This window comes from Phalacrocorax aristotelis, chromosome 1, assembly GCF_949628215.1.
Source record: "Phalacrocorax aristotelis chromosome 1, bGulAri2.1, whole genome shotgun sequence".
NCBI classification, from domain to species: Eukaryota; Metazoa; Chordata; class Aves; order Suliformes; family Phalacrocoracidae; genus Phalacrocorax; species Phalacrocorax aristotelis.
The window spans coordinates 92,526,904-92,547,231 of record NC_134276.1 but is presented as its reverse complement, the minus strand read 5'-3'; the positions used below and the strand labels follow the sequence as shown (position 1 = coordinate 92,547,231).

Sequence of the window (20,328 nt, the reverse complement as noted above, 5' to 3'; positions counted from 1 at the left end):
ATGCACCTCTGTCCTGTCCCTAGAGGGCCTCTCATTGTTCTGGTCAGTTTGATTCAATTCCCTTCACTATGTGGCACTTTTTTGTTGCTATATACTAATGCTTCTACCACATTATGTTTGGGTAATTAAATCAAAGACGCCATACTTCCAGTAGTGATCTGAATACCTCTAAATAACCTTGCTTCTGATTCATACCTTAATCTTCTAGTTTGCTCTGTGATACAGTTTTTGTGTAGCTGAAGTTGGAAAAAACAGTTTGGAAGAACAGAAGAAAATGGGGAAAGGGTACAATTCCACTTAGTGACATAAGGCAAATCCTGTTTGTTCTACACAGCATTTATACCAGTTGAAAATTTGATTTAACTCTTGTATATTTGCTGTTGGAAACCTGTTGTTTCAATGCAGAGGAAAATCCAGAGATGCATTTTTAATTTGGAATGGCTAGGGCCATGTGATCTGAAGAAGTTAGTAAGTCAGTCGAGAGCATTTAAGAGTTATTTAGATTGTTGATCAATCCTAAAAGCAGATACTAGTTTTGAAAATGGAACTCTGCAGAAAAAAAATAGCCTCCTCGTGAAGTGAGCAGTCCTGAGGCTATACATCCATACATCATAGAGCAGTGCCGGTGGGAGATGCTTTGGATTCCCAAAACAGTGTAACTGTCTTATCATAGCAGCACACTTCAGTTGATAAGCTTTTCCTCCAAGGAGAAGCTACTTTGCTTTGCACAGATCTGGTATGCTGTTGTGGGCATATTGCTTCAAATTCTGGAGATGTTGCACATTCAGTGCTAACTGAAGGACTGCTTCCTAAGGCACTGTTACACAGTTTAGATAGGTCCTCTGTGAGATACTGATGGTGTACTTGTTGCCATGTGTTTCTATCTAGGCAAGGCAGATAATGTTAGTGGGGTTTATACATTTATTCATTACAGAGCTCATTGATAACTTCAGACTGAAAAAAATAAAAGGCCTCTAAAAGATCTAATTATTCTCTCTGATCATGAAGTGAGGAAGAGGGGAATCGGAAGGGGGTGACAAATACAATATTTTTCACTAATATCTATCAGAAAATGCATACTTTATTTATCAATCTTAGATATTGACTTCAAAATGAACTTTATTTCATTCATTAATAATTCTCATAGTCCCTTCCTAATTACAGTTTTGTCATTAGTTATTTCCCCTCCCTCTCTTACTAAAGTGTCACTAAATGATTAACTTGTTAACAAAATAAGAAACTAAATAGAGGAGACTAGTTCAGCTTCAGTTCAAAGCTGATTCTCCAGCTAGACATATAAGCAGTTATACATTCCAAAGGAAAAGTGCAGAAAGTAGAATGTGAGTCCTCCCACATTTAGCTGAATTCATTGCTAATGAATTTAAGCATCTAATCTGAACTCATGGCTGAAGCTTCTGCTGCAAATGAGTGGATGGCAAGGGTGAGAAAGAGAGATACCTTTTAAACAGCAGTTTGTCCTCATCATGAAAATGTCAACTTTCCTTCTTTGACGACACAGTGGAGACAAGGACAAGGACAACTTGCTTAGAGTGGATGCATAACTTTTAGAAACTCTAAACCCACCTTTGGTAAGTTCATTATGCTTCACTAAATTGTACTGAAAACCTTCCCGAACTAAAGAAAACACCATTCCTCATCTGAATTTCCCCACTCACATACATACATTTCATCAAAGAACAGATGACAGTTCCAAAAGTGGGTGTTAAGGAAAATTATGAGTTTATCAGGACTGAGGGCACTTCTGAAGGCAGTAATAAATGATGGCATTAAAGAAAGGCTGCTGTATAAAAGAGAAATAAAATGACATAAAACTACTGAAGTGCTATACAGACATTGTACATACGTTTGCCTGTAGAGGATGAAAAGGAAGATTTAAATTTGTCCACTCTGAAAAGAGATGAGTTTTAACATGTTTCTAAGATGAGCTTGCTGATGTGAAACTGCAGGCAAGCGTTGTATTTTGAAAGCCTTTTAATGTGCAGCCTTGTGAGTCACCTTAGCATTTTCCATATGATTTTCTAGCGGGTTAAAGGCCTAAACTGTTTTGCCCCTTCTCTCAGATTCATATTTGTTTGTCAGGAGCTTAGAAGGATAAGGAAACTATACTGTCATGAGTTGGACTGTCTTTGACTTATACATGAAACACTACCTCAGTGATTAGATTTAAGAGGTGGTGTGTTGTTTGTTTAATTTTTGGTTTTTTTTGTTGTTGTTGTTGTTGGGTTGGTGGGGTTTTTCTTTGTCTGTGTTTGCTTTTGTTTGGGGTTTTTTGTTTGTTTGTTTTGCCAGGGAAGCTAATAAAAGCTACTTCATTTTTGGTACTTCCCTAATTTTTCAGGGTTTTTCTTTTACCCTGTAAAGTGTGTGCACTCTTTACATGTGAACCAACTTAATCTTGCAGAATTACATTGCAGTGTAATCTTCAGTACCTTTTAGTCTTACCCAGTCTCTAATTAGAATTATTATGATCTTCAAAGTCACATCTCCATTTTCTTTTTGAAGTATATAGTATTTAACCTACACTCCTATTGTTTCAGCATGAAAAACACTTCTTTACCATTTTGACATGTAAATCATTACCCCCTACAACATCTTGACTTGACTGCTCTGAGCATACGACAATTGCACTGCCTGCTTTTGAAACAGTCACCAGCTGAAACTATTACTCCTGTATAATTGGTGGTATGCTGCAGATGACTCCTACAGTGCCCTAGCTGTGGTTTAGACTTTCTTCACAGTAGACTGTATCTGGTATTGAATGGCAAATAGAAACATGACAGGATATGACCTCAGGTGTCAGACACATCACCCTATCATTGACTTTTTTATAAAACTGAGTGTAATAAGAATTTTGTCATAAGAGGAAAGGGAGACTGTACCCAAAACTGAGTTTAAGGAACAAGCAATTATTTGAAGCATTCTTAGCTACAGAGACAACCCAGGAAAAGATGACATCAGGTGTTACCCTCAAATTCCATAGAATCCTACACCTCAGAAGCTTTAATTTGCTTCTCCTTTCTGCCCCATAACAAAATTAATTAAAAATAAAATTGAAAAGAATGCTGTATAAAGTTTTAATAAAACTATATGGAAACTTTTCCTTATTATTGTCATGATTTCTGTAGCTGAAAATATCAGTCAATACATGCTGTTGAGTGAACTAAAATGAGATTATTAACACATAATATTGTAGTGATTAAAAAGTCAAGTGGGTTTCTTTCTTTTCCAAAATTTTGTGTAGTTCATACATTAGCTAAGTCCCTGCAGTTCACAAGCGGCCTAGTCCAATTGACACAATTAATCCAGAGATCAAAAAAAATATTCTGCTTTGGATCTTAATTTTTTAGTTTTCTGAGTAGTCCAGATTCTGCTCTAAAGCCTAGACAGCTGGTCAATTCTACAGGGGGAAGCACAGCATTGACCTGACTGCTTTAAGGAAGATTGCCAAAATTACAGTGACAATGGACTTTCCTACTCATCACTTTCACTGGCAGACTGGACAAAGGCAGGAAGACTTTTTTGTTTTGGAGCCCATGTGACAGATTCGGCCATGTTGGCAGGAACTTGGTTATTTTCAAGGTTTTTTCAGCTTTATTGGTGTTGCCTGCTGAGAATAGGCTGGTTGCTAACATTATCCCTCCCTTTCCTTGCCACTTTATCTTTTCAGTATAAGAAAGTATTGTGGCAAAGGAGTTATAGTTACCTGGTATGCCTCTTCTCCATTGTTTATAGAAACACGAATATCTCAGTAACTACGGTAACTCAATACTCTTACAGAGTTTCTGACACAAGATTATTTATGTATGTGTATAAGTGTCACGGAATTTTAGATACTGGTATTCCTGCCACTGAATTGGAAAGTCTTTCTAATTCTTGCACATTGGCAATATGCAAATAAGGAAATAGGCAATAAGGGCTCTCCTGGTGCACAGCTTTTCCTGCTCCTGGTATAACTCCTTTTTTATTTTCCATTTCACTGCCCTTAAACTGTGAGGTGGTCACAGGCGCTGTAACCAGTGTATTCTGATAAATGAGCCATCATTTAACAGAACCAAAAAAAGTCATCCATTTCTCAGGAGCTAAGGAACTTAAGAACAGCTGCCCATGTTTAAGTGGGAAGTTTGTATTTTGGTGTTATATGGAAACAAATATAAACAGGCAGGACATGTACAACTAGTATATTTCAAACAAATTTGAGCAGAAATTATTTCTCATAATTCCTTTTTTTTTTTAATGCAGCTGAACCACATGAAGAATTTATTTTTTCACAGTACCAGGCAAAGTTAAATCCATTAGATTGGCAGTGTTTACAGTGTTGCATATTATGTGTATTAATATCTGTTATGACCCCTTAACATTAGGTTTTAATTATGGAATAACACTGATGCGTATTAATTTGCCTTCTACTGCATGTTTTCTAATTTAAGATTTCCTGACAGAAAGCTAACTGCCCTTTTGTGCAACTAGGTTGTGATGAATTACATTGTAGTTTGAAAATTATTATAAATGGTAAAAATAACAATTGGTAATTTAGTGCCGTTACCATGACTTTATTACCTCTCAAAGAATAAATCTTCAGAATGGAGGTAGAGTACCATACAGCAATAGTAACATTTTATGTATTTGCTATCATTCAATTCCCTCATAAAATTGACCATTCATTTCTTTTCTTCATTCAGCATGATTTAGAGGGAGCCATAAGTTCATTCTGTTTCTGATCTTTTCTGATTTTGATATTGACTTCTGCAGATATCTTGTTCACAAAGGACAGGTCAGATAAACCAATCTGATTTGAGCTACATATAGTGTTAATTTTTTTCTGAAGGTCAGCCTATGATCAGACAGGAGCAGTTTCTCATTATTTTCTATTGCTACTCCAGTCTTCACTGAAGTCTTTCAAACAACGTGTGACCTCTGTTTTAATACTTCTCACAGATTTCACAGGCTGTCACTACCACTCAGACATCACTAACACAGACAACTGTAATGGAAACTGTAACTATGGTGACCACAAGAGAACAAATCCTGGTTAAGCACGGTAAAGAGGAACTCCCACCTCCTCCACCCCACAAAAAGAGGCAACTCCTTCTGGATTCAGAAATTAGGAAGAGGTGAGAATTATTAAGAGACGCAGAGAGAAGACTGGTAGAGTTTGAATGAGAATGCAAAAATAGTCATTTGACTGCGATACCTTGCTGTACACTTTTTTGAGATAAAATTATATTTCTGTTCTCTATTAAGGTACCAACCAATTATTATCTTTCTTTATTCAGGATGAGTTGTGGATTTTTTTGTGCTTTCAGCCCAACTCTTTTGCAATATAGAATGTTAATCAATACATACCATTCTGATAGTAATTATAGTCAGTAGAAGTCTTTATGTATGGCATTGTGGGAGTCCCACTTGACTGTAGTTTGAAGCTTGAAGGACGAGCATTCCATTAGTTCTTAGCTTTTTACATTCTTTAAAAAGAATTTTTAATAGTTAGAATACGCTTAGTGGAGATATTGCCTGGTTTCGAAAGTTCAAATGTGTTTTTTCTGGCTTGTGGGTCAACAATAGACATAACAGTTCTGCAGAGGCAGGTAATATTTGGTGAATCGTACAGTATCACTATTTTCAGATATTTTCCTGCGTAACTCCAAGTACAAGTAACAAGGGATTTTAAACTAATACTGAACACTTAATAAAGTCACAAGAAAAGTTTCTGATGAGTTGAAGTAGAATTGGCTAAAGCACTAAACTCCTGAATAAGATGCTAAGAAGCTAGAACTCAAACACTCATTGTAATGTTTGTTTTGGTGTTGTGGTTTAACCCCAGCTGGCAACTAAGCATCGCACAGCTGCTCGCTCACTCCCCCACTGCGAGATGGGGAAGAGAATCAGAAGAGTAAAAGTGAGAAAACTGGTGGGTTGAGATAGAGACAGTTTAACAAATAAAGTAAAAGCCATGCGCACAGGCAAAGCAAAACAAGGAATTCATTCACTCCTTGCCATGGACAGGCAGGTGTTCAGCCATCCCCAGGAAAGCAGGGCTTTTCTCCATCACGCATAATGGTTACTTGGGAAGAAAAATGCCATCACTCTGAAAGTCCTCCCCTCTTCTTTCTTCTTCCCCCAGCTTTTATAGTGAGCATAATGTCATATGGTATGAAATATCCCTTTGGTCAGTTGGGATCAGCTGTCCTGGCTGTGTCTCCTCCCCACCTACTTGCTGGTGGGGTTGTGTGAGAAGCAGAAAAGGCCTTGACTCTGTGGAAGCCCTGCTCAGCAGTAACAAAAACATCCCTGTGTTATCAACACTGTTTTCAGCACAGTCTAATTTTATACTGAGAATTATAAATTCCATGTGTTTTAGCTATTGTCTGTCTAAAGCATTACAACTATCAAGGATATATATACATTTATACAGTCATAGAATGTCCTGAGTTGGAAGGGACCCACAAGGATCATCAAGTCCAACTCCTGTCTGTCATGATCCACTGTTGGGTTGAACAGTTTGGCAGAGGTTAAACCCCCTTGCTTTCCACCCAACCCCAGGTAGCTCTAGGTGCTTGGCGGTGGATGGACTTAACTTCTGATTAATTCAAGTGTTTTATTGTGTCTAGGTTTCTTTTACATTCTCAGAAACAGAATTAAGACTCAAAATGGAGTCAAGTGCCAAGTCACTTTATTTGGCCAACCACAAGTATGCAAGAGAAAAGGAGAGAAAGAGAGAAGAGTGAGAAAGGGAGAGAGAGAGAGAGTTGCGATAGCTGCCACCACAGATCTGTGGCATCCCGTTGGTTCGACGTACTTTGAATCCAGTGGGAGAACGTTCTTCATTCTTCTTTCTTCTTTCATCTTCCTTCTTCCCTTCCCTTCCTGCTGGTGTCCACTGTTCTCAGAACTGTTTTTCATACCCACACCTACCATTCAGCAATGGGGACGAATGCCCAGTACCATCACTAGAGGGCCTAGAGGGTCTGAGCCCCTCATATGTTGTCAGTCTACCCTTGGCCCAGGCACATGCGCAGAGGACTAGGGCTATGTGCTCCGAGGCAACAGGATACATATGTGTTCCTGTCAGGTCAAACTGTCCTGGTTGCCATGGTGATGAGGTTTCGGTGTTTAAACTGTCCAGCTTGGTTGCCGTGGTGGTTAAAACTGTCCTGCCAACAATGTTGAGACAAGTTTCTAGTCCCTTACACTGTCCCTGCACAAAACAACACCAAAATTCACACTGTGTGTCTGAGGGCATTGTCCAAGTACTTCCTGAATATCATTAGGTTTGGTGCCGTGACTGCCTCCCTGGGGAGCCTGTTCCAGTGCTCCACCTCCCTCTGGGACAAGAACCTTTTCCTAAGATCCAACCTAAACCTCCCCTGGCACATCTTCCTGCCATTCCCTCGGGTCCTGTCATCGGTCACCAGAGAGAAGAGATCAGCACCTGCCCCTCCTCCTCCCCTTGTGAGGAAGCTGCAGACCGCGATGAGGTCTGCCCTCAGTCTCCTCTTCTCCAGGCTGAACAAACCAAGTGACTGTAGCTACCTTTCATATGGCTTCCCCTCTAAACCCTTCACCAACTTTGTGGCCCTGCTCCGGACACTCTCTAGTAGCTTTATATCCTTAATGTACTGTGGCACCCAAAATTGTACACAGCACTCGAGGTGAGGCCACACCAGTGCAGAGCAGAGTGGGACAGTCACCTCCCTCGACTGGCTGTAATGCAGTGCTTGATGCACCCAGGACATGGTTGGCCCTTGGCTGCCAGGGCACGTTGTTGGCTTATGTTCAACTTGCCATCAACCAGAACCCTCAGATTCCTCTCACGGACCTGCTCTCCAGCCTCTCATTCCCCACTCTGTATGTATATCCAGGGTTACTGTACCCAAGGTGCAAAATCCAACACTTGCCCCTGTTAAACTTCATATGATTGGTGATTGCCCAGCTCTCCAGTTTGTCTAGATCCCTCTGTAGGGCCTCTCTGCCCTTGAGCATGTCAACAGCTCCTCCCGAATTTGTGTCATCAGAAACCTTAATTAGTATTCCTTCCAGTCCTGCATCCAAGTCACTTTGGATGAAGACATTTGGATGAAGACACTTTAATGAAGACATTAAAGAGTACTGGCCCCAAGATGGATCCCTATGGAACTCTGCTAGTGACTGGCCGCCAGCCCGATGTAACCCCATTTATTATGACCCTTTGAGCCCCACCCATCAGCCAATTGCTCACCCACTGCACTAGGTGTTTATCCAGCTGTGTGCTGGACAGTTTGTCCAGGAGAATACTGTGAGAGACAGTACCAAAATCTTTACTGAAATCCAAAAAGGTCACATCAACTGGCTTTCCTTGATCAACTAGGTGGGTGACCTTGTCATAGAAAGAAATTAAATTCGTTTAGCAGCACTTTTGCCACATGAACCCGTGCTGGCTGGGACCAATGACTGCATTGTCTTTTAGATGTTTTTCAGTAACTCCCAGAAAATAGGATACATTATCAAATTCGAGACTATGATTGCTTGCAGATATATTATTGGCAGACCTTCTACCAAATTAACAATGTTAATGTTTTTTACCATTGCATAGTGGGGTTTGATGGATTTTGATTTATATTTTATGCTAAAAGATGTTCATTCACCATACAAGTTCTGCTTAATTTTTGGTTAAGAATCAGGATATGAAGCTTGGAACAATCTCTAGTTCTCAACCTTTGTCTAGGATGCCTTTAGATAATGGAATAAGTTGTGATTTCTTGCATGTACTTAAAATCAAAGTCCTTTTCACTGCTGCACAGAACAGATTTTTTTAATGTGGTAAGAAAGGAAGCTGAATTCTGGCCGGAAGAAGTAGCAGGGAGAAGGGATTTCGTTGTTTAATACACTTCAGTATGGTCTAACTAGCTGCAATATTGTTCTGTGTGCTGGAGTTACTAGAGCTGTTTTAACGTGGCAATCATACCGTTATATGAGAACTCGTACAGTATGACTATTCACTGAATACCTGTGAGTGGACCTGTAATATAGTAATGTGCAAAGTAAACGATGTCAGAAATGTCCAGAGCTGAGCAGCAGGATGAATGATGGTTATATTATCTAAAGGCAATGTTTTCCCATTTAATTTTTCTTTTTTTTTGGCATTTTTAACTGAACAGCCAGAAAAAGGCTACGTACCTTTCCTGTTTAGGAAGTCCAAACAGGTGTTCTGGAGTGGGAGGACCAGTCAATAAGCAGCTTCAGAGAAAAACTTTGAGAGGAAACTTTGGGGAAGGAGGTTCAGCTTGGAATAATGGTTATTGTGCCTGCTTTTATTAAGACATAAAAATGCAGTCTTAGAAACTGATACATTTGACAGTATGTTTTTGTCTAAATTTGAATAAATTTGTACTGAATATAAGCATAACAGTGGGAGAAGAAAACTCGTCTTAAAATTTGGGTTCTCATCTAAAATGTCTATGTGCATTGGTGACTAGACAACTTTTCATCCATGCTTTCTTTCTGGGAGAACCTCATGGTTGTATTCCCAAACAGACAGTCAGTTATTTTCTGTGTCCATTGTTGGCTGCAGGATCATTTAGGATTTTTTTGTGTATATTTAGTTGTACCTACACCCACGGACAAACAAAGCCATAGTACTGCATACCTTTTGGTTTTTTAAATAAGCTAAGGGAATGAGGGTTCTCAACCTACCTCTCCTACATCATTCCATATTGTACGTGTGTGTGTTTATGGTCAAAATTTTCCATGAGCATTTAATAACTAAGAGTTGATGATTCCTTACTGCTTAGTTTTTGTTTGATTAAAAAACCCAGCAATTACTGAATGCTTGCCAGAAGCTTCTGAAGGTGCATAACCAGATTGCGTTGGCTGCTTTCTGCAGTTGTGGTAACAACGCACTGCGTGCTCTTGTCTGGTACTTTTGGGGCCACTGGGGAAAGGCACATTGGAGGCTGGGGATTTTCTGAGGTGGTGAATAATGCTTCCAGGTTTCACCAGCTTCTTTCAGCTGTTCTCAAGATTTAGTCAGCATTTTTGCTGTAAAAAAGCATGCCTGAAATAAATGCATCAGGCTCCATTGGCATATGTTTGGAAAGATTTGTGCTCCAGATTTGCTTTCCTGTGATCTAAATGTTTTAGAAAGACTAGAGGATGTCTTAAAGATGCACTGCACCTGCAGTGTGAATTGCTAGGTGCTTAGTTTCAAGGAGGAAGAGAGTTTGGCTACTTGTGAATATTGTCTTAGTGGACTGTGTAAGAGTATGGTCTGCAGCTACTTAGCTGAGGAGAAAAAATGGATGGGTAAGATAGAAACATCAAGCTTTTAAGAATGCTTTTTATTTTTACATTTCTAAGTGCTTTGGAAAGATTAAAAGTATAAGAGTCTCCATTTATACTGAGGTAACTGAGAGAAGCAATTTGACTTGTAGACCAACAGAATCATAGAATCGTTAAGGTTGGAATAGACCTCTAGGATCATCAAGTCCAACAATCAACCCAACACCACCACGTGTCTTAAACCATGCCCTGAAGTGCCACATCTACATGTCTTTTAAATACCTCCAGGGATGGCGACTCTACCTCCTCTCTGGGGTAGCATATGGAGGGAGTGAATGTCACATTTCCATTGCCCCATTTCACTGTGGCGTAAATACATGGAAAAGAAGTAGTTGATTTTTTTCTTGCCTCCTAAACCAACTTTTTCACATAAGTCACGGAAAACAGAGATAAGCAACAGATTACTTTTTTCTTTCTTCCCCCTTCACCACATCAAAAAATCTAAAACTATCTCAAAAGTAATGCTTCTAAATGTCAGAAAAAATCAGGCATGTGTTACGTTCTGTTAATGGTCATAGGAAAGCTCCTTTTTCCCAAAGAAGTTAATTTGAAACTGAGAAGGGAAAAATATTTGGAGCTGTAAATAAAGGTCTTGAAAGTATGTATTAGGCATTAGGAGTAGAGGTAAATGCAACACAGCTGAAGTTTTAAGATTTAAAAATCTGTAAACAGTAGAAAGGATTGCAAGGTAACATTTTCATTTTCATGGTATTCTGGGGAAAAGAATATTTTTGGAAAAACAGGTCAGTTGTGTAGCATAAAAAAATCTGAAAATTACTCTGTTCATGGTAGGTTATTAAGCAGCAAACAAGTTAGAGCTGCTTAAATTTAAGCGCATTTGTAATATTAATGTTATTGAGTAATGTCCAAAGATACCTTTCTTTGCAATTTAGTAAATAACTTTGTACATGCTTCTTAATGTCTCCAAGGAAAGTCTATTTGCCATAACATTACTATGGATATAATGTTAATTTCAGATTTGAAAGAGACTTTATGCCCTCTGAAGAGAAAGGCATGTTAAAATAGGATAGTTGCTCCATCTAGTGGTTTTTTTTTTTTCATTTAACAAGTGTTAATATTTGGAAAAAAGTAGTCTTCATTTCTTTGAAAATGATTGTATTCGGGATTGTAATGCTTCATTATTTAGAAAAGTTTGGATTTTTGTAGAAAAATATGTCAAAGAAAAATTGTAATGACTATTCCAAGTGGTGTTTTGATAGCAGTTGTTTCAAAGAGCCCTTTGGTGTCCTATGAATTACTTTAGTCAGAACTAAATGCTGATTGTTTAGCACTTCTGTAGCAACTCCATTGGGCTGACTGGCCCTTATCCTCTTACTGAAATGCAGCTTTTGGTCTTGTATTGTTATCTAATGTTACTTAGCAAATCTAAAAATAAGATGACCATGTCTTCATTTTTCCTGGTTGTCCTTGGTTTCAGTGTTGTATCTGTGTAGCCGGTGCCAGAGGAAAGGAAAAGGTGACTGAGACACAAAAGGATAGTCTTCTGTTGTATACAGGATGAATTATTTATAAACATTTTCATTTAGAGTGTAAGAAGAGGTACGGGTATGTTGAGGTCTGTAAACGTGGACACTTTATAACTTCTCAGTGCTCATTTGTTTTTAACCCTTGTGAGGTGAGAAATGGCATAGTAACAAATACACTGAGAATGAATATTATTCCTCACATTTAATGTCTGAAACTACCTCCTATATTACAGGAGTGGTACCAGTTGGCACTCACTGGAAGGCATGCTGACTGGATTTAAAACTGCTTTGTGTCTCTAGCCACTGGCTGTTTGCTGAAGGCAAATGGTGTTAATGAACATACTCTACAACAAACTCTAGATTTTAATTTGCCTTAGCCAAAAGTTATTTTCTTACATATGAGAAATGTGATGGATCTGTCAGAATTTCTACAAAGCATTTCATGTTACAGTTCAGGAATTACTGCTCAGGCTGGGGAAGGTGCGGTTCATCTTACCAGTGGTAAGATGAAGAGCTGGGTAAAGAAGGAGAACTAAAACTAATAAGATGATACTAGTGAAGTTTCTGAAGGAGATTGACACTTGGGTTCACTCTAGTATTTTCTCTGATGGCTTGGTGTGCATTACAGAAATGTGCTGGTCATACTGCTGATGAGGCTAAACTGAATAGTAATGCAAGTGTAGAAGGAGATCCAGAATATCATTCAGAAAGGAAATAAAAATATTTGAGTACTGAACTAAAAAAATAAGAAAGGAAAAATATTTATTAGGACAAATAAACTGTTGAAATAGGAGATAAAAACAAGACTATTTTCCAACTAACGGCTCATCAGTTACAAATATAGAGAAGGAAGACAGACAGCAGGGAATTAGTTCATCACAGAATAATTCTGCCAATAGGCATATACTGCAAAGTTGTTCTTTAACATGTTATAGGCAACGAAGAGCTACAAACTGTCGAATACCGCGGGTAAACTGGACATTTCAGTCCAGCCATGGAAAAGCAGTAATTCAGAAATGTGGTTCACAGTTGTATCATTCCCTTCCAGCTCAATGGGTAGGCAAATGGTCTTATGTCTGCTCAAGATACACAGTGGTGACATGCTTGGTGTGTTTTTTGGGGGGGGAGGGAAGGAAAAAACAGTTGAGCAAAGGAAATTTTAAGGCAGTTTCTGTCTCTTGAAAGAATGAAGTCCTGAAACCACTGTCTAGTCATAGTAGCAGTAACACAGTAACAATTTCAAGCTTAAATTCACATCACAGCAGGGAACTTCACAACTTGTGTTCCTATGTGAACTTGTACAGCATTCATATTTTTTGTATAAATATATGGAAAGGCAGTGCATGCACATTACTTCACTGTCACCATCTTACTGTGGGAGTGTGTAAAAAAAAGGCAAGATTACAAGTTTAAAATATACCATTGGCTAGATGAACTTGGCTGTGAGAACCACAATAGGCCTTTATAAGGTATATTAAGAAGATGGAATGTTTATAGTCAGTCAGCCCTTTGATTATTAATAAGAATTGCATTTGGCTTTATTGTGAAATATAAACAAATTAGCTTTTCCTGTTACTTAGTCGTTTCCAGAGGTATTTGATCAGATAGTGGGCTTGTAGTAGGACTTGAGTATCATACTCTGCTGGCTATTTGGGTTAAAAATTCCATGCACAGAAAGAGAAAAATAAAAGCAACTAAGTTGTGAATGCCTTGAAGGTGAGGTTTATCTTGTATTTAATACAGAAAAGGAAGGGAAAGCTAGAACAAGGAATCACTTTTTAACAAGTGTATGTGGTGATCTCAGCAAGATTTTTGAATGGGTATCTGAAGTGGGCATACGGCTTAGTATGATCCAGAAAATCAATTTGTGGGAGAACTCCATTAAAATTGAAATGACATGGATTAAAAATGTGAAGATGGTTTTTCAAACATGCTCTGGAGTAAAAAGAGACTGGATTTGAACTCAGCTGACATGTGCTGGCCTGTAGAGAGAGGGCAGTGAGAGCAGTAAAAGATAGTATCTCTCTTGTGGAATAGCAGAAGGAAAGACTAATTGGAAAACCAAACCATGAGTGCTGCATAAAGAATAAATCCTCTGCTGCAGATTGAATTTTTAGGTGGGGAGCAAGCTAACGTGCACATTAAAGTAAGGTAATTATTCAGAGTAATTGTCTCAAGTGATTTGGTTTTAGTGTCTTCCATAGATTTATTTTAACAAATTCTACATGCACTAAACTTTATTGGGTTAGAAAGGTAATATTGCATTACTTTTTTATGTCAAAAGTATAGTTGTACTTAGGAGATTTAAAGATTGTATTGATCCTTTGATATCAATCTAGAGTTAATATAGTTTGTAACTGCAGCTGTGCTCAGAAAGGAAAGGTCCAGTCATCATAGTGGAATGATTAAATGCTGTATTCTACCTGTATTTCCTGGTTTTATACAAGCTGATCATAAGAGAGAGAATAATTTTTTTCCAAGGTAATTGAAAAATGTCTTTATGTTAAGGATATTTATGTGCTGCAAAAAGCTACTTAGAATTAACTTTAATGTCTTTTAGTCTTTTTCTCCCCCCTCTTTATAGCCCTTTTTTTGGGCAGGAGGCTTTGTTTGTGGAGTTACATTTATCTCCAGCAGCAACTGCAAGTGACAGAGCAATCTGTTATCCAAGATCAGCTCTGTCAAGCTGCTGTCTGCTGTGGCTAATACATACCACCATCCGATGAGTCTCTGGGCCATGGGATGTGTTCCTGGTTATTTTGTTGTACTATCAGAACTGTCCCAAATTCTCCTATTCCTCTTCCAGGGAGAATGTTGCAGAAGCAGGGGCCTAGTCTTTTTGTTTAAGAAACGAAGAACTGATCACTGGCAAATATTTTGCTCTGTCAGTTTCCATCCTATACCAGGTTAATACCAGGCTATTCTTCAGAGAGCTGGTCTCTGTGACCCTACTTTATCTGCAGCTTGAGAATGGAGTGAACACTAGAAGTAATACAATTTGCCTGCAGCCAAGGGATTTTGGTACTGAGGGACGGGTAAACTCATCTTCGTTGTTATCAGATGTCTGGTGGTCTGTGGTCTGTGGTCTTCAGTTTACTGCTGCTTTGTGCCAGTGATATAAAACATCCTAGCTGCCACAAGAGCTAACTGCAGCGAGACAGCCAGCTTTAGCTATAGATTTAAGTAAGGTGAAAGAAATGGTCATTACTTTCCTGTGTACTTCGCCTATATGGTTGCTGACCATGAAGAGAGTGGGGAATGGAGAGCATGTTGGCAACAGGGAGTGGCAACACGTTCCCTAACCTGGGCTGCTAATTTTGGGGGCTGGTTTGTACAGTGTTTACTGAGTTTGAAGAGCCAAAGGCAGAGACGGTGGAGTCCCATATATTTGAGAACCTATAGGCTGATCAAATTCTGTCTTGACTGTTAAACCAGGTTCCCTTTTTTCTCAATGTGCCTGTGTTGCTGACAAGGACCGAACCAGATACTTCTGTTAAAGAGAGGGCAGTACAGCATTAATACTGTGGGGTTTTTTGGAAAAAAGTATGCACTGGATTTGGGGGCTTCCCTGTAGCTCAGCAATCCTCAATTAATTCAATTTCATGAGAACATTAATTAAATATGCAGAATAGAGGATAACATACTTCAAGAATTACAGTTGATTTAACGTCACACAGGATCAGAAAAAAAGCTGAGGTAGGAAGCTCTTAACCAGCAGTGCAGTTCGATTTCAGGGATTAGAATCTGGTACCAGCACAGAGATTGCCTGAACCATCTGGGAATTTTCTTTTGTCTTCCACCTCTGAAGTTGTAATTCTTTATAAAATTAGAAAATATAATTTTTATTTAAAGATTTATAATCTTTATAATAATAATTTTATAATTATATATATTATAATAATTTTATTTAAAGATTTATAATCTTTATAAAATTTAGAAGATTTCTGCACCTTTCATTACTTCACAATCATTTTTTATCTCCTTCAATGAGTGTTCAAATAGTATTATTGGGAATTGCTTTATCAACATTATTCCAAAGTGTTTATAATTTGAATATTGGGCTGGGATTAAGATAGTATGTGATTCTTCTTTCTTCTGCTTTCATTATGTATTACTCAGCCTTTCACACCATGTTGTTAAATGGAGTCATAAAGATCACAGTGGAAAAGGAAAAAAAGGAAAAAAGGAAGGCATAAGTACTAGATCAAACATGGAACTCTTGTATTCAGTTTTCATTTCTGTATACGTAGATTTCTGTAGCACCTGATTTTACCGTACATCCTTGTATTTTATTTTATATATATATGGAGTGTATTGTTATAAAAGAATTAATTCCTCCAAAGATATAATTGTCATTCAAGTTCTTTTTTTTAGCAGATTTTCAATTTATGTGAATGATACAAGCTATATTTACAAACAAATTGAAAGATAAAGCTGATTCTTTTTTTCTACGTCTTTCTGTTCAATTGCTTGCATGGTATTCCTGCAAAAGTCAAATGAGCTATAAATTAGATATAAATATAAGAACATATAGTGCAATAAAGAAATGCAATCGAGAATGTAGTTTAGAACAGCTGAGCAAAAAATCTCTCTCAAGACTCTTGTTTTAAAAACTACATTAGATACAGAATCACAGTTTGATTTTTCTACACATCAACAATTTAAATATCTGCATATGGTCACCTTCATTTTGACCTGCTGTCTTCTGAATGCATAACAAAAATTAAGATCCGTTTTAAAGGAGTTGATGAGACAATACAGACTGTAAGTAAAAAGGCTGTACAGTTAAAAACTAGTTAAAAGCTGTATGCAGAAAAATGGAAATCTTCATTTGCAGTTTCTAAAGTTTTAGCTGCAGGAAAATTGTAATCTGCTGTTGATTAGTAATTACATTCTACAACAAATGTGAGTCAGTTTGAAGAGACTCTTGTCTAATGGTTAAATTTCCTGCTTGAATACCCTTAATAATATCATCAGCACAAGCTAGGACTAAAATCTTACAGGTATGAAAGCTGCATATGGTGAGCCAGATAGGCCTTACATCCTCAGCTGAGCCAACAGGACTTGTGATATACTTTCTTCACTGGGAGAACAACTTGTTTCATGTCTTCCAAAAACATCAGCTTGTAAGATTAGAATCCTCATTGTGAAAACTCTTGCACCTGTTCAACTGTCAAATCATGGTCTTAAAAATGAAGTAGTATATCTGTATTTCCAAATTTTAGAGTTAATAGTTTTATAAGGTACCTAATGAAATATGGGGGCTTTAAATTGCTGCTTATTCACTTGTTTAAGCAACCAGTTAAACTTGTTTACTGTCAATGGTATCTTCAGAAATTTTGTGGAAATGTCTTATTGCACTCCTCTGTCTCTTAGGTTTGACTCGGATACAACAGAGCTCCATAGCTGGATGACCCGCTCAGAAGCAGTGCTTCAGAGTCCCGAGTTTGCAATATATCGAAAGGAAGGCAATCTCTCAGATCTCAGAGAAAGAGTCAATGTAGGAGACAGTATTCGTATATATGCCTGTTATTTTGTATTAACTTGTCAAAGTGCTTTCAAAGTCCAAGTTTAAATGAGTGCAAATGTAGACTGGCGAGCATGGATTGTCCATATGTACGAGATATTTAGAAGTGCTCGCTATTTCTGTAAATTTCAGATTTTGGTACCAAAATTGCTACACAGGCTGTCTGAGTACAGAGATTTTTTTTTTTTTATTCATGCATACTCATATTTAATTAAGATATTCTAGATTCTTGAAGGTCTTTGGTAAAGTTGACTCAAAGCCTATACATTACTTCTGAAATATGCACCATAATTCTGTGCTAACAGCTTAATTTGACACTACACATGCATAAATTAAAGAACATGAAAAGTGTAATCTTGTAGTTTATGCTAAAGGAAATATGTATCTAATTATTTTTTCAGTGTTTTAAAATAGATATGAAAATCACCAGTCTCCACATATTTTTGTTTGTTTGTTTTACTCTATTGTAGTACCAAGCCTGAACCAAAAATTGTTCTTTTCTACTTTTGGCAAAGTGAATGTTTCTGCACTGCTTAAGGGGTAGCCATGTTTGTGTATATGTTTCACAAACTCTGAATTTAGCCCTTGAAAACTAAACTATCACAAATTTTCTTCCATGTTTAATTTTTGTAGATAGATGCAAAAATGCCTGTCTTTTCTGAGTAAGAGAAAGGGAAGGGTTTTTTATAATTAGCTCTTACAGTATCATTGTATATAATGAAACTTTGTTAAGATATATGGTGGTACATACTCCTAGAACACAAGCAGATGGAACAAAGTTACTGTACTGAAGATAGTTTTACTGCTGTTTTTTCTCACTGTCTGCTTGTCCATCATAAATCAGCTTTGATAAGATTGAGGAACACTGAATTTTGTGACTGTAAATTTACTTACATTAAATAATATTTTTCTTGCAATAATTTCAATTTAATAGTTAATGTCATAATATTTCTGCTAGTAAGTATCCATTAGAATGTAATATCCTGAATTTAGTTCATGACACCACTTCATGTTATGTGAAATATTTGTGTGTGTGTATAAATATGCAATATGCAAAATGGATCAAAAATACACAGAATATTTGATGGGTTCAAATGCTTCATTACTGGGTTAATGAGATTCATCAAATACATAAGTAGATATAGTTAATTTTCTCAGTTCTTCAATCTTCATTGTAGGTAAAATTAAAAAAGAAACAAAGAGGAATAATAAAAAGAAGAAAATGCTCCTGTCTCCCCTTCAAATATTCCCATTTTGAGGAACATAATAATTTCAAGGATGGCAAATTAGCTTGTGTTGACCTGCATATTACGCTGGATGTCTGCACTGTCAGGTTTCCCTAACCAGTATGATGTTCCACCTCATATTGTCCATTTCTAAGACTTTGTAAGAGCATTAAAGGGTCCAGGAGCCATGGTTCACCTTCCTCCTCCTTTCTTTTCTTTGCTTCCGAGGAGGTGGTGATCGCTGCAAGTAAAAGGGTGGAGGTGGGTGAACCACAGACCCTCCTCTGGTCCCAGCTGGAATTCCCAGCAGCTCTTGCCTTGCCTTTGTTGGTGCTGAGGAAGAACATTGGGGCTGGGAGGCCACTACCTAACATATTTGTTCAGGTCTTACTTAGGCTGGTGAAAACATACATGATACTGGAGGAAGAGAGAGGGAGGGAAAGTAGTGTGGAATTTGACCAGTGCACCGGCATTGTAAGTTTGAATTCAAGACACTGCAGATAGCAGGAGGTATTTAAGATATTCCTTTTACCTCCTTGGAAATTGAATAACTGGATGGTTGAGAGACCAATTTCCAGGTTCTTTATTGAAAAACAGTGCAGAAAAAGGATCGGCTTTGTATCAGGAGGGGTCTGAGACAAACCAGTAACTCTAAATAGAAATAAGAGAAATGAACATGTGTCCTTTGCTAACATTGAAAATATTTTTGAAGACCAAGACTGGTTTTGATTTCACAGAGTACCACTGCTTTTAAAATGAACATTTTATTGAGAAAATCAAGTTATATTTAGAAGTTTCTAGAGGTTTTAAGGGAGAATACATTCTGATTACATGTATTAATTTGATAGAGAGAACTCTGAAAGATGGCACTTGACAAGTACTACATGGATTCTGTGTTGAATAGTTTTTTGGTGAATAAGCCTTTGTATATGCTTTTCAAAAAAGCAAAAATGCCCAGGTTTTTAAAATGTTAGGTTTTAAAGCTTGTCCTGACTTGACTTTTCATGGTCTGGTCTCTGTCTCCATGCATAAATCTAGTAGCCAAAGCAGAAAGTACTGTCCGGTTCATTGATTTGAGCCGTTTCATTGTTGCTTGTTAACACTTTTCATTACTAATTCCCTCAAAATGATCCTCAAATCAACAGAAAATAAGATAGTGTGGGTTTTAATATATTATAAACTTTAGTAAAGTTGTAGAAGACACATAAAAAAAAGACAAAATACCAAAAAGGGAAGCATATGTTAGTGATAACTGAAAAAAAATGTATTGTACTGACATACATAGTCATAGCCCGCTGCTGTACTTATACATGCATGCATGTGACCACGTACACATGCATGCAGAAGTCCCATCTTGCCCTCACTGGCTACCATTTAGCTTTCTCCCCATACGAAAAAAAATATATATAGGTGTAGCACAGAACACCTGTGCTTTGCTGATGTCAGACCTAGCATTTATCGCCTACCATGTTAGGTGCTGTGCCTCAGGGCCTTTTCCTAATGACTTTCTTTTCTGCTGTTCTTTTGAGGACAGGTTGCTACCTGGATGATTTTTTTTCTTGTTGTGGCGGCTTGCTCCTACTCATCATTTTTCTTGGATGAGGGGTCACTTCAATACGATACAGTGGAAGTGCATCTGCTGGTATGGTAGAGGGATGCAGACTTCAGAAACAGCAGCCACTAGGAAAGCTCTTTTGCCATCATTGATGATTCATCAAATTCAAAACCATGTTCTCATCCCAGCTCAGAGGAG

General features: G+C 37.7%; 1 protein-coding gene across 11 annotated transcripts in view; it reads left to right on the top strand.

The window, feature by feature from the left end:
* DMD (dystrophin) overlaps positions 1-20,328 on the top strand; it is a 1,138,094-nt gene that overhangs the window by 355,725 nt on the left and 762,041 nt on the right. For all 11 annotated transcript variants that reach the window (XM_075097793.1, XM_075097785.1, XM_075097765.1 and 8 more), the window contains 2 exons: positions 4,957-5,132; positions 17,199-17,322. In XM_075097793.1, the coding sequence (XP_074953894.1) occupies positions 4,957-5,132; positions 17,199-17,322 (300 nt within the window). The remainder of the gene's footprint in view (positions 1-4,956; positions 5,133-17,198; positions 17,323-20,328) is intronic.